Source organism: Schistocerca nitens, chromosome 5 (assembly GCF_023898315.1).
Source record: "Schistocerca nitens isolate TAMUIC-IGC-003100 chromosome 5, iqSchNite1.1, whole genome shotgun sequence".
In the NCBI taxonomy this organism is placed as follows: domain Eukaryota; kingdom Metazoa; phylum Arthropoda; class Insecta; order Orthoptera; family Acrididae; genus Schistocerca; species Schistocerca nitens.
In genome coordinates, this window is record NC_064618.1 from 481,405,215 (window position 1) to 481,421,272 (window position 16,058).

The 16,058-nt window shown below is 41.0% G+C and overlaps 1 protein-coding gene across 1 annotated transcript in view; it reads left to right on the forward strand.

The window, feature by feature from the left end:
• Window positions 1-16,058, forward strand: part of LOC126259790 (DNA polymerase epsilon catalytic subunit 1) — a 331,065-nt gene that overhangs the window by 187,082 nt on the left and 127,925 nt on the right. Inside the window, exon 23 of the mRNA XM_049956798.1 lies at window positions 7,380-7,554. Within this exon, the coding sequence (XP_049812755.1) occupies window positions 7,380-7,554 (175 nt within the window). The remainder of the gene's footprint in view (window positions 1-7,379; window positions 7,555-16,058) is intronic.

Sequence of the window (16,058 nt, forward strand, 5' to 3'; positions counted from 1 at the left end):
TTAGATACAACATAATTTTTACATAATTTACGTAACTATAAAATACTTTTTGATTACCGGTCGTGGACACTGAATAGCCAGAACCAAGTGCAAGAACAGTTTGGAACACATGTAAAATGGGCGAGCGCAGTGAACAAAACGAACAACTGGATACTGAACTAACTAGGAGCAGTCGGCAGTGGAACTGAGACAGGTGGTCATGTGCAGAACGACAAGTGCAGGAGAGGGAGACCGAGGCTGGAACGAGAACTGCCGAAGTGACCGCCGCGACCGAAATGAACTAGTGAACTATGAACCGATCGTTCCTCGTTCCCGGGAACTATAAGTAGACCGCCGCGACCGAAGTGAAGTATGAACCGATCGTTCCTCGTTCCCAGGAACTATAAGTAGATTGCCACGACCGAAGTGAACTATGAACCGATCGTTCCTTGGAATTCGTTCCTTGGTCCTTTCGTTCATCTTGGTGAACCGTTCCTTTGCATCCATTCGTTCGCGAACTACCCATCTCTACACCAATGACGATTTTCCTATCACTGTCGTTTTCTCAAACCACCGACCAATGGGATACAAAAACTTTGGCCACCTTGGAAAGCCAATTGGCAACCTTTCACCTCCAAAACAACTTTTGAGGCCAGTCAAGAGAAGGATATCAAAGGAATGATTATGTTGCGATTATAAATGCTGCTAAAGCAATGATGCCCTATTCTTCAGGCCCTCCCACCTGAAACCTGTGCCATAGTGGTTCGAAGAAGTGGCCTCAGTTATCAGCACACATAGAAGGATGCTTCAACAAGACAAATGCTATCCTTCTATGGAACATTTAACAGTATTTTTTAGTGAAGGAACTGTTTTTAAAAGAAAGCAGGAGTGTTAGGAACAGTAGGTATAGTCTTTGAAGGCCCACACCCCATCCTGAGAGGTGTGGACTAAGCATTTGCAGCCAACATCTGCCCACAGTAGTTCCTGGCATCTCCCTCAGCCATTGATCATATTTGACGAGATGATGATGTCGTCATCGTCTTCAGTTTGAAGACTGGTTTGATGCAGCTCTCAGTGCTAATCTATCCAGCGCAAGTCTCTTCATCTCCGAGTAACCACTACACTCTACATATTTCTGAATCTGCTTAGTGTATTCATCTCTTTGTCTTCCTGTACGATTCCCCCCCCCCCCCCCCTCACCCAATACCTCCCTCTAATACTAAATTGGTGATCCCTTGATGTCTCAGAATGTGTTCTACCAATTGATCCCTTCGTCTGGTCAGGTTGCTCCCCAGTTCTATTCATTACCTCCTCATAAGTTACCTGAGCTACCCATTCAGTCCTCAGCATTCTTCTCTAGCACCACATTCAAAAGCTTCTATTCTATTCTTGTGTAAACTGTTTATCGTCCCATGTTTCACTTCCAAACATGGCTACACCCCATACAAATACATTCAGAAGAGACTTCCTGACATTTAAATCTATACTTGATGTTAACAGATCTTTTCTTCAGAAACACTTTTCACAAATACTCTGTGTAAATTATGTGAAAGAACAGTCAATTGACAACTGTTGGTATCCAGAAGACAGAGGACATTTCTATCAATTTCAAAGCAGCTCTTGCACATTGCTAATGCCCAGTCACTGTGTTCTTTGATCTGCAGAAGACATACAGCACCATCTGGCACTATCACATCCTGCTTGCACTGCATGGGTGGGCTTTCAGGGATTGCTTACCCATCTTTATGCAGAATTTCCTATCCCTCTGACTGTTAAAGGTCCTGACAGGTTCAGTCCTCTGCGACCAATATGTACAGGAAAATGGAGTCCCTTAGGGATCACTTTTGAGTGTAATCCTCTACACCATTACAGTCGATGGTGTAATGACCGCCCTGGGACCCATGGTCTCATTGTTACTATTTGCGGATGGCTATTGCTTGTGTTACGATTCTACATCTTTGCGCACTTCAGAGAGACGACTTCAGGGAACCATGTAGGAAATACAAAATTGGGGCCTAGATAGTGGACATCATTTTTCTCGATGAAAATTCATCATGGGTTGACTAATAACTATGCATTCTCAACGACAATTACACTTATGTAACGAGTTACATGAATTCATTGAAAAAATCAAATTTTTAGGACTTTCCTACCACACGTACACCACCTAAGGCAAATTGAATGAGGAAACTTAAGACCCTCCGACCTCTCAGCAGCACCTCCTGCAAAGCATACTGCACCATTCTTTTGTGATTCTACAAAGCTTTGATCTTATTCTGCCTGGACTATGCATTTGTTACTTGTATATCAGCAGCATCATCCATACTAAACTTCTTAGACTCTGTCCACCACAGTGGTGTTTGATTTGCAATGTACAAGCTCCATAGACATTCTCCTGAGGAGGACAATGCAGTTACTGCCTTTCAGATGCGCTTACTATCTATCAGATCCCCACCCATTCATAGTGTTAGTCGAGTCTCTTCCAAAATCAGCAGATTACACTTTTCAAATGTCCCCGTAACAGGTAGACCAATTGGGTCACTATTGGAGGCCCTTTCTATAAGGACCTCCAATTCCTCCCTCTTATCTGTGTACATAGGGTTCCCTCTCAGTGCAACTCACCCTTCCCACCCCTCTGCCCCTGCCCATATTGTGTACCCAGTCCTGTGGACCTCTTCCATGTCCCTAAAGGAAATACAGATCCCAGCATTCTCAGATATCAGTAATGTTCAGTTCTGCACAGCTACCCCAATCCTGACTGCATCTACACAGATGAATTGAAAGTCAGTGATATTGTTTGTTATGATTTTGCATACACAAGTGAACACAAAAAATATTCCCTGTTGAGTGCATGCACTGCATGCACTGTGGAGCCATATACTGGGCTTTGCAGCATATCCAAAATCTCACAACAAAGGACTTCTTGATTTGTAGTGACTCCCTGAGCCACTTACAAGGAAAATATTGGCGATACCCCAGAAACGTTTTGGTTGCTAACACCCAACACCTATTAATTGATCTACACAGCTTTGGAACAACCACAACATTCATCTGTCACCAAGCCACTTGCCAGCCGAAGTGGCCGTGCGGTTAAAGGCGCTGCAGTCTGGAACCGCAAGACCACTACGGTCGCAGGTTCGAATCCTGCCTCGGGCATGGATGTTTGTGATGTCCTTAGGTTAGTTAGGTTTAACTAGTTCTAAGTTCTAGGGGACTAATGACCTCAGCAGTTGAGTCCCATAGTGCTCAGAGCCATCACCAAGCCACTTGTTCATATCAGGAAATGAACTCGCTCACAAATTAACCAAAAATGCAACCACAGCAAAAACCATGAACTTGGATTAACCGGGCACAGATCTGTGCTTGCAACTGAGGCATCAAATTTTGAAAACCTCGGATATGGAATGGTATGCTGCCACAACCCTCAACAAGCTGAGAGCAATCAAGGGAGCCACCAAGGCATCTATCCAAACTCTGGGAAAGATGCAATCATACTGTGCCAACTGTGTGTCGGCCAGACCAAACATACCCACGAGTTCCTTTTATATTAGGAGTTGCAGTTGCGGTAGTTCTCTAAGAATAGCCCATATTCTCACAATGTGTTCCCTGCTGGATAATCCGAGGCAAGCCATGAATCTGTTTACCTCGCTATCACAGGTACTTGCAGACAATGGGATAGCAGCTTAAAGAAGTGTGTGTTTCATGAGGAAAAGCAAATATTATAACAACAGTTAATACGTCTCAGTGTTCGTCAGATAGGTACAGAGGGCGCATCTCTTGCTACAACATGCCTCTACCTGGTTTCTCCACATGCATCATCATGCATTTTAAACTTTTATGTAGATATTTTATTTTATTTACTGCTTAAACTAATGAGCTGTCTAAACTATACAAATCTTCATTTTCTCATCACATGTTAGTCATCTGATTACCTTTCTTGGTGTGTGCTTTAGTGATGTTGGTAGGCGCGGATGCAGAGGGTGTGCTTTCCGCCTCAGATAGCTGCTGTGGGAAGCCTCCAGCTGCAGCTGCTTTCACATCAGCATTTGTTCCCCATGACCAGCTACAGTTTCTAGCTGCCTGGACCTTATGTCACTGTTAACCATTTACTTAACCCCTTAATGCTCAGTGTTGGGAATTTGCATCATACAAATGCTGTGCTAATAACTGGAAGGGTAACTGTTTCTGAATGACAACACCAGTAGACGCTGATCCTTCATGAAGCTACCAGCGCTTCTGACAAGTGCTGCAGTCTCCAGAGTGTTTCAGGTTCCTCTAAAGCACCACTATTTTTGATTTTTATATTTTGTCTAGAAATTTATTCAGGCATTAAGGGGCTAAGTTACTGTCCCACAAATTTTTAACCACAACAACAAAGTTAAGAATCGTGGAGCTGACCAAGAATCCTGGAGCTGACCATTCTCCTTTTCTCATTTTACATGAATTCTGGTGGTATGACGGGCTGATAACCAGGACTTTTAATACATTTAAACTCATAATTATCATCATCATCACCACCACCACCACCACCATCATCATCTTGTAAAGATGTCTGACAAACCACATTTCAGTCTACATGGAAATAACTTTGCGATAGCATGGTATTATCCTATGTGACTGCATACACTAGATACGTGTGAACAGCAGCTTAGTAATCTAATTGAGATATTGTCAACTTTGTGAATTTTTGGTTTATGAGGAGCTAATTACATTCTTAATTTCCTTGGCAGAGCATTGCAATTTGGCTGTATGTACATCACATTGGCATTGTTTGTTGTGTGTATTCCATTGCATTATTCCTTGAACTGTACGCACTTATTTCCTGAGATAATTCCAGGAAATGGTTATTAAATATGTGGGTACCTGACACCTGTTACTCATTATTTGTCTGTTTCCTTTAACAACAATTTATTTAGCAGAGTAGTTGACCAACCGCTGAATTGATATGTTCTTAATAGAATAGTTTCTAATGTGAGGGACCCTCCATACTATACAGTCTCTATAAAGAAACTTCTAAAGAAGCAATGGCCACTGTACAATAGGCATAAAATACAGCATTGTGCTATAATTAGGGCAATGTTGAATAAAAGATTATTGGCTGTAACAGTGGCAGTGTGTAAAGCCTTTAATGATAAATATCTTATTGAAAGACCTCCTACAAAGCTCCACGAAATTCTTGTGTTATGAAAAGTTTGTCACTGGCAGGCACTCACTGATGCCACAGGAACTGAAATTGAGGGCGGCAAAGTATTGTCACAGTTTAATTCTCACACCACTACAGAGATGAGTGATATGTATGCTGTTGCTAATACTGCAAAGCTTCAGAGCCCGATGGAATCTCTAAAATTCTATACTGAATTTGCGGCTAAGTTAATCTCACTTTGAACCGTAATATACTGTATGTGCCTTGAACAAAAATTTGCATCCTGTCACTGAAAAAAATACACATCTGCTGTTCAGCATCCTTGGCATCTGTCTGTTGTAAAATCTTATAACATATTGTAAGCTCAAATATAATGCGTTATCTTGAATGGAATGACCTTGTGGATCCAAAAACATCAATCTTGTAAAACGCTACTTACACTTTCCTCTCATGACATCCTAAAACTGATGGATCAAGGTAGACAGGAGGACAGAATATTTCTTGACTTCTGAGAAGTATTTGAGTCAATATCACACCTATGTTTATTACCAAAGGTATGGTTGTATGGGGTATCAAGTGAAATATGTATTTTGGCTGAAGGAATTCTTGATAAGGAGGATGCATTATGTTCTATAGAAGGTCATTGACAGGTGTAGAATTAACTTCAGTTGAGCCCCAGATAAAGGTATTGGAATTCTTGCTATTCATGTTTTATATTAATAACCTTGGAGAAAATGTTAATAGTAATCTTAGACTTTTTGGAAAGGGTGCTCTTATCTGTAATTAAAAAAGCTGCACAAATATTCAGTAAGATTTTGATAAGATTTCACAATGTGGTGCAAAAATTGGCATGTTCAGAAATGTAAAATTGTGCACTTAAACCAAAAAACTATAGTAACTTATGACCACACCATCAACGAGTCCCAGCTGGAACCAGTCAATCCAGACAAATACCAGAATATAACAGGTTGGTGGTATATGAAGTGGGGTGATCACATCTACTCAATCACATGCTGTCTTTGGTTCATTGGTAGGATAGTAGGAAAATACGGAAATTGCCTACAAAACACTCACGCGGCATATCCTAGAATATTGTTCAAGTGTATGAGGCCAGTACCAAGTGAGAGTAACAGGTGACATTGAATGTGTATGAAGAAGAGCAGTGTGAATGGTCACAGGTTTCTTTGGCGAATGAGAGAAATCACAGGTGTGCTGAGACAACAGAAATACCAGGCACCTTAACAGAGATACAGCCTATCCCATCAAAACCTAATTAGAAAGTTTCAAGAGGCAGCTTTATATGAAGAATCTAGGAATACACTATAACCCTTTATGTAATACTCCAATCAGGATTGCTAAGATAATATCAGACTGTTCACAACCTGCACTCGAGGCATTTAAGCAGTCATTCTTCTCCATGCATGAAGGGAGAAGGAAGAAGCTCTCATAACTGGTACAATGGTAAGCACACTCTGCCGTGCACTTCAGTGATTTACTGAGTATAGATGTACATTTAATATGAAATCTCCACTACTTCTCTGTTGTAACCATTTCATATAATTTCCGTTTCCTTGTTCATGACATTTTGATTCTTCTGCAAGCCAGTTCTTTTTATCTCTTTATTAGTGCAGCCATTAAGGATTAATAGAAGTCATCTCTAAGTTCATTAAATGTAAAATTTACATCTGTCATATTTTACACATCCCTCCGCAGCTTCCTCTAACATTGCTTTGTAATTTTCCATTGTTTATTAATTAGTTTTAACTGTTTCCTGTGACACCACTTTCTGTGGTGTATGATTTGCTGTGCTTCATGGCCAGATATAAATTTATTTCATTAACTTTTCATATATAAATGTGTTTTCTACTAGTTTACTTTTTTCATGTGTAGTTCTGGTTGGAGTGTTAGTGTAAGTGTTACACAGCATTTCCAAATAATTTCTTTTATCTCAATGTATCAGAAAATAAATATTAATAGTTGGCACAGACTGTCATTCGCTTTGGCTGACAGGTGGCATGATAATAGTTGACTTTTTTCTAAAAATATTTGAAAATGTTCCAGTGAATAGGTATATATTGCTGTAATTACAAATGATTTTTCTGTTATCAGCATTTGGGATGCACATACTTCCAATTGTTGATCTAAGCATGTCTTTTACGTACAGGAATGATCATTGTTGTTATATAATATGCTGAAGCACTACATTATGTTTACTAGGCCCTTATATTGATATATAAGACTGCTATACTTGTTACAGGTGGGTCGATGAGAAGGATATTTCTGTACCAAACTCGAGCACCACAGGGTCCACGAGCAATGTTTGGACTTTTCCTAACACCAGTTAATCGGGCTTTAATTTTTGTTTTGGACACTGTAAGAACCAACAACATGCCTGCCATGGGTCGACTTTATGAGACTGCACACACAGAAAAGTGAGTTCCCTTCTGCCCTTCTTTTTATGTCAGTATGTTCATGTACTATATAGTTATAAGTTGTAAATTTACAGGAATTTTTGAGTGATATTGTTTATGAATGGTGTAGTTTGTTTATGAACGGTATAGTTTGCTAAAACAGCATATGAAAAGTGCCTCTCCGGCTTAATCATTTTTAGCAGCAGATGTGGTGGTGGTGGTGGTGGTGGTGGTGGTGGTGGTGGTGGTCTTCTTCAGTCTAAAGACGAGTTTGATGCAGCTCTCCATACTACTCTATCCTGTGGAAGCCTCTTCATCTCCAAATAACTACTACAACCTACATACTTCTGAATCTCCTTCCTATATTCATCTCTTGGTCTCCCTCTACAAATTTTACCCCCAATGCTTCCCTCCAGTACTAAATTCATGATCCGTTGATGTCTCAGAACGTGACCTATCAGCTGATCCCTCCTTTTAATCAAGTTGCTCAACAAATTTCTTTTCTCCCCAATTCTGTTCAGTTCCTCCTCATTAGTTATGCAATCTACCCATCTAATCTTCAGCATTCTTCTGTCCACCGCATTTCAAAAGTGTCTATTCTCTTCTTGTCTAGGCTGTTTATCATCCTTGTTTCACTTCCATATAGGGCTACACTCCAGACATATAATTCCAGCGAAGACTTCCTACCACTTAAGTCTATATTTCATCTTAACAGATTTCTCTTATTCAGAAACACTTCTCTTTCCATTGCCAGTCTACATTTTATATATCCTCTTTGCTTTGGCCATAATTAGTTACTTTGCTGCCCAAATAGCAAAACTCATCTGTTACTTCAAGTGCGCTGTTTCCCCCTAATCGAATTTCCTCACCATCGCCTTATTTAACTCGACTACATTCCATTATCCTTGTTTTGATTTTGTTGATGTTCATCTTATATACCCTTTTCAACTGCTCTTCCAAGTTCTTTGCGGTCTCTGGCAGAATTACATTGTCATTGGCAAACATCAACGTCGGTCGTATTTTTTTTTTTATTAACCACAAAATCGATTTTCGGTCACTTAGTGACCATCCTCAGTGCTGTAATATACAATTTAAATTGGTAGGCACTGGTGTCAACAAGCTTAGAGTTTATGTGATCGCTCTAAGCTTGTTGACACCAGTGCCTACCAATTTAAATTGTATATTACAGCACTGAGGATGGTCACTAAGTGACCGAAAATTGATTTTGCGGTTAATAAAACAAAAAAATACGACCAATGCTGTCTCTCCTTCCAAGTATATCCATTATTTGGTCGTGGTGCACAGGACACTCCATGAAGTCGCCAATCAATAAACCTCAAAGTGTTTATTTCTTGTCCTTGGACTTAACTTTGTTCACCAAATTTTTCTTTGTTTTCCTTTACTGCTTGCTCAATGTACAGGTTGAATAACATCGGAGACAGGCTACAAACCTGTCTCACTCCCTCCCTTTTCCATGCCTTGTGTGTTCCTACATTTCTCCAAAATCCAAACTGAGCTTCCCAGAGTTCAGCTTTTCGATTCATGTGTAAAGAATTTGTGTTAGTATTTTGCAGCTATCAACATAAGTTTATAACCTTGTCCTTCATGTACATTGAATATAAGCTATATTTTTTGAAGTACCAGTCTCTTCCTGCATACAGCTCTCTCAACTTTTATGAACAGTAGTTATGATCAACATGAGGTGTTAACTGTTTCCACAGTTTCAGAAAACTCTACTTATACAGTGCTGCACTATCAACAGTAAAAAACAGTATTTATATCATTTTATAGGTGCAGTGTTGTGTAGGATATACATAACTTTGAAATTGTGACTGACAAATAGTATTTACAGCAAACAATATGCATCTTGCTTACGCAATATGACAAGAGATGGAACTGTAGACCAGTGATAGTGAGCAACATGGCACATGACGTGAAAAGTGCTCTACTTTGTTGTATAAGTACAACACAATCAGTAGACTGAACAGAACTGTATTCCTCAGAAGCATTAACAACTTGAACACGCACACACACACACACACACACACACACACACACACACACACACACGTCTGAGGTGCTCTCTGCAGATGACATAGCATGTGGCTGTTTCCATGTTGACCTTTGGCATTGGTAAAGGTGCTCACGATGCTGATGATACTGGTATCAGGTGACAGAATCCCTGATGATTGTGTCGGAAGTAATAGAGGAACTGTTGGTTCGGCCACCAAAGATGGATGCCCTTATCAGTTTCGGGAGTGGAGACTCGACAGCAGCAGGAGATTTGGCGCCTGATTGGGTGGGCTCGGAGGCAGTGGAGTGACATCAGGGGACATGTGGCCATCCACACGAAAGTGAAGCTGAATGTGGAGCATTGAGCAGAGGTTGTCCTCCGTACAAATGTTGCAGATATGCTGGCCTCAGCATCTGGCAGTAACAGCTGGAATCCATTTAGGGCAACATCTGAAACTGCATCCCCAGACAGCCACACCCAGCTGGAAGAGGCATGTCAGCTGCACAGGGTGATGTCCAGGTGGAGGACGAAGGACAAAATCCAAGCTGGTCTAAAATGTGCCAATGGGCCAATGCTTTTGTGTGTTACACACTCAATGATCTGAATGTAATAAACAAACAACCTCCAAACAAAGCACTGAGGGGATCACTATCTGAGGGGCCATGTGATATGTGTCTAAAAGCAGAACACCATCCACAACAGAGAATTAATTTCGAAAGACTTAATAACTACAGAGATTGTCGGACACACGGGAAGGTGGTGAATCCGGCCAGCCATGTTGAACAAATGTTATGATTTGCAAAATGGGACCTGAAGCTACAGACTTCACAATCCGAGTGCTAGTTACAGGAAAACCATCAACTGTCTGCTGTGTGCCAACATCAATGTGAAAACAAAGTAATTCCTCCTGATCAAATCCTAGTCTGGACCAGCCGGCAGACGGGACAAAGCATCGGCATTTGTGTGGTGATTCATAGGGCAGAAATGAATCTTGTAGTTGTAATGCAAAAGAAAAAGATGCCAACGTTGAATGTGGTGTGCCGCTTTATCCAGTAACGACACAGAAGGACTGAATAAGGAAACCAATAACTTGTGACTGATGACCAGGTGGAATTTGGCACCATAGACAAAAACGTGGAATTTCTTCACAGCAAATACAATGGCCTAAGCTTTCTTTTCTGTTACTTGTTCCAAAAAATGTTGAAAAATAGTGGGAGTACTGGTGACTCCAAAACCAACAGCAAATATTGGTACAGTCCAAAAGAGGTATTGGCATCTAACATATGTTGTCATTCTGTATCTAAAGGGAGCTGTAAATAGACATCCAACAAGTCAGTTTTTGAGAAATATTTACCACCTAATAACTTTGCAAAGAGTTCATCTGGCCACGGTGTCAGGTATGTATCCACTGTAGATTGTACAGGGTGACACACGGGAAACGGACGGTTTTGGAACTGCGTAGTACTGAGGGCACGGTGTGGGAGGTGGTCATGGTGGGGATAGTTCTGATCGACACAAGACGCCATTTCATTTACTCAGTCACTATGGAGCAGTGGGACTTGCAACGTCGAGTGTTTGTCTATGACAGATTCGTGAAAAGTGGTGAGTCTATTATTGCTACACAGTGATTGTTTCGTGCGCTGTTTAATGTCAGTCGACATGGAGCTGTTCCGAGCTGTAACACAATCCTCGGGTGGAAAACTTAAGATCAACTGGAAACATACTGAATAAGAAGCATCCTGGCCTGAGACGCAGAGTAACGACACCAGAAAATGTTGAAAGGGTAGGGCAAGCGGCAGTCAGAAGCCCAGGACGGTCAGCTAGACATCATTCTAGTGAGTTACGAATCAATCGTGAATCGGTTAGAAAAATTTTGCTTAAAGAATTAAAATTCCATCCCTACAAAATGCTCATTGTCCAACAACTTAAGGAAACTGATTTTGCTGTACAAGAAGACTTCGCTTACAGAATGCAAGTGATTTTGGGATCGAATGAAGTGAAATTTTATTGATGAGCAATGAAGCTCATTTTCATTTAAACAGGACCGTGAATAAGCAAAACCTATGTTACTGGGCTCCAGAGCATCCACACCTTATCCACCAGTGTCCTCTACACTCAGAAAAAGTAACAGTCTGGTGTGCTCTTGGCTCTGTTGGCGTAATTGGACCTTATTTTTTTGAAGAGAACGGGGTCACAGTTACTGTTAATTTGGTTCGTTAGATTTGTATGCTTGAAACATTCTTGAAACCAGAACTAAGACAACGAATCCCTTTAAAACGCGTTTGGTTCCTGCAGGATGGGGCAACATCGCACACTGCAAACACTTCAATGACATTTCTTAGTCGCATGTTTCCTGGTCAGTGTATCTCACATTTTGGCAATGTTCCTTGACCTTCCAGGTCTCCCGACTTGTCAGTATGTGACTCTTTTCTGTGATGTACCGTAGGAACTGCGTCTGTAACAACAAACCACGAAATTTGGACAAGTTGAAGAATGCAATCATTCAAGAAATTGCTACCATCCTTGCAGAGATTTTAGTCTGTGTGATGGAGGATTTTGAGAAGAGACTTGAGTCCTGCATTCGAAATGATGGACATGACCTTGACGACATTATTTTTCACAAATAACTTTGTTAACTAAAATGGCAAATAATGAGCTTTGATTTTTTGTAAATAAACGTGCATTAATTTTAAAGTTGGCTGAGTATTATTTCATTCAAAAACGTCCGTCTCCCGTGTGTCACCCTTTACATTCACAGGAAATTTAAAACCACCGCAGAGGCATAACCGACCCAACAGATCCTTTACTATATCTAAGGAGGGTAGACCATTCACTTGATGCAATAGGCCGAACAACGCCGGATTCTGTGAGGCAATCTAATTCATCTTTCACGTGTTCCCTGAGTGCCGCTGGAACCAGATGGGCCCGAAAAAAACAAGGCTGAGCAGAAGGTTTCATGGTAATGAGTGCTTGAAAATTTTCGGCAAACCCTAATCAAGGAAAGAACAAAGAGGAAAACTCAAAACTTATTAACAGATTTAACTGTGTATATTGTGCTTGTTCAGACACTAAATTCACATCATCTGAAATGGTAAAACCAAATAACTTAAAAGCATCTAATCCATAAGGATTTTCCTTACATGCATTATCTACAATAAGAAATGCAAGTGACCAGGCTACTGGCTTGTAGGTCACTAGGGCAGAGAATTGGCTGAGTATAAGAATACTCTGTTTATTGTAATTTACCTAATGTTCATGACACTGGGAGAAGTGGAGGGGAACCCTGGTCCATGTAAATTTGTGAGTTTAACAAGGCTACCGCAGCTCCTGTATCCACTTGCATGTGCAGAACTTAATGAAAAATTATTACACTAATGAAAACATTGTTCGGAGTAACAGAAATAGCTGATACAATGCTTACATTCATATCCATGTCAATAAGGACAGGACAGGAGCATGGAACATGTACATTCGTGTTTGCTGGCTTGTTTACTTTGTTGGTTCTACTGCTGCTGGGAGCAAGGCCGGCCATCTAGATGCTGTGATTGTGTGTGGATCGCCATGACTATGTCTTCCCCCTGCGAAGTATTGGTTGGTTGGTTGGTTTGTTGATTGATTTGAGGGAAGATGACCAAACAGCAAGGTGATTGGTCCCATCAGATTAGAGAAGGATGGGGAAGGAAGATGGCTGTGTGCTTTCAAAGGCATTTGCCTGAAGAAATCATGGAAAAGCTAAATCAAGATGGCCGGATCTGGGTTTCAATTATTGTCCTCCCAAATGCGAGTCCAGTGTGCTAACCACAGCACCAACTTGCTTGGTCCCAGCTAAGTATCTGAAGCTTGGTGTGGAGGAGAGGTTTGGATTGCTAATACCTCACACCAAGACTCAATTTGGTCATCTGCAGCTTGAATGACTGTGCAATACCTAAAACCTTGGAGATGGATGTATTTTCATAGTGCAGGGATGCTCGTGCACCTCACGATCCAGAGCTAAATGAATGGTAGCACCTCTTGTTGTTGCTTTCCACAGTGGTAAAACTCAACCCAGGGTGCAATAACATGGGTGTGCTTGCAGTAGCATTTTGAAAGAAGTTCAAACATGTGGCCAAATGTTAAAGAAAAAGGACCCTACAGAGGGGCGAGTTGACAGGATTTTATACATTCTTGGCAATATACATGAAAAGAACTAGGCACAACATAAAATAGTATCAGTAATACCAAAGCTTGAAAGTGTTGTCGCAGACGTTTCTCACATGCTTCCCATTCCCATTCCTCAGTGGACTCATCTTATGTAGAAAAGGGAAGTGGATAAACCTTGGGAACCACGGAGGGCAAAACAGCAGGCAACACAGACTGGGGAGCATGCCAACTAGACAGAAGAGAAGCCAATGATTGAAGTACTTGAGTTTGATTGTCCAGCACCTGCAATCGGTGGTGCAACACTGTGGCAAATGATTCTTGCTGTTCAGCCAACCAATGTAAAATATTCTTTGTAATACCATCAGTCATCATGAGAATATGGAGCAACAATCAGATTAGAAACTTGCACGGAGAACAGTACCAGACTCGTCACCAATTGTGTTGTAAGTAGGTATAAGTACAACATGACCAGTAGACTGAACATAACTTTATTCAACGGAAGAACTAACAACTTGAACACAGTATTTAAGTAACACTCAGCAGGAACCAGTAACATACACAATTAGCTGTAGCAATACACATAGAGAATGTACGCTGAGCATAGCTCGGCTAGTGTGAAATAGAATGGGGCCCGCGGCGGGCTCTTGCAGTGATCGCCCCCCCCCCCCCCCCTCTCTCTCTCTCTCTCTCTCTCTCTTTTTTGCGCGCGCGCGCACACACACACACACACACACACACACACACATTATAAATTACATTCCCTACATTGTGACAGAAAAATATTTTACATATGCATGATAATGACATACAAGGGTTGGAACTTTAGTAGTGGCAACTATTTATTTACAGCTCGTACAAAATAGATACATGTTTCAAAGTTTTACTGACTGTCAAAGTAGTCACCAGCATTGTGTGTAACCCGTTGCCAGCAATGTGGAAGTCGTAGGATACTCATAACAGTGCCAGTTGTGTTGATCAGCGTGGTCTGTTGCCGATGAATTTGTAGCAGCTCTGAAGTGAATGCCGTGAAGTGTTTACTTCAGTTTAGCAATCGAGTTGAACTTACGAGGGCTTAAGTCAGGGGAGTGCTGTAGGTGGTATAGCACTTAGCAGCCCCATCAGCCAAACAAATAAGTAACAGCTTGCACTGTACGTGCTTGAGCATGGTCCTGCAAAATGATGGTCAGGTCCTGCAGAAAGTGTCATCATTTCTGTCTCTATGCTGTTCATTTTTGGAACACAACCTGCGACCAGCGCCGTTCGAACTGTCAACACAACTGGCACTGCTAAGAGTATCCTACTACTTCCACCTCTCTGGCAATGGGTTATACACAATGCCGGTGACTACTTTGAAGGTCAGTAAAACGTTGAAACACATATCTATTTTGTAAGAGCTGTAAATAAATAGTTGCCACTATTAAAGTTCCAACCCTCATACTCCTATATGGCCATTGCATTGTGTGTGAGATCAGTTACAGACATACAGTATATGATGGCAAAAATGGAAAAAGATGTATGGGATTCACCAGTGTAACAAAATAGACTTTCGTATGAAGAAGCGGCCACAGATTGAACGACAAATGGCATATACAGCATGTAGATCTGTAGACAAGTTAAACAAACTACTACTCCAGCTCCAAACAAAAAGTGTATTTTTAGTGATGACCAGTCTTTCAATAGAAGCCCAGGCTAAACACTGTAGCCATGGAATGTAGTTACACAATTTTGGCACGAGGTATAGTACATGTGTTTTTACAACTGCTTGACATAAAGCTCATTATTAGTTTTGGTCAAAAATTGATTAGAATTCTTCTTAATGTTGGAAATAGTTGACAGATTCATGCTTTTCTGCAGGGTTAAAGAGCTTGTTTTGATATAAATATCATAGCAAAAAAGAGTGAAAAAATGCAATTGGAACACCTTTCTTTATAGTATGAACGATGATGATGATGACCCCTAGTGTGGAAGAGGGGAGGGGGCGGGGGGGAGAGGGATATTTTTTGCTTCCTGACTCATGGTTCTACATAATAAAAATTATTGTACTGGCCCATTCCACCTCTCCTCGAAAATATCTGACAGAATTCACACCATCAGAAACCATTGCTCACAAACAGCCTCTATACTGCACTACCTGTGGCAGTGTTGAAGAATAGCCACTTTAAAGATCAACAACAGTTGAGGGTGTTTCTCATTTGGTATCCTGGTAGCACGTTGCATCAGTTTGCATCACATAGTATGAATCTGATTGTGTATGTGTTCCACAAGAGTCTGTAGCTTGTTTCTCATCCTCCCAATCTTCTCATTCTCAATTATTTTACCATCGATCTTCATGATGAACTTCTATGATTACTGTGGTTTGTCATTTCCATTT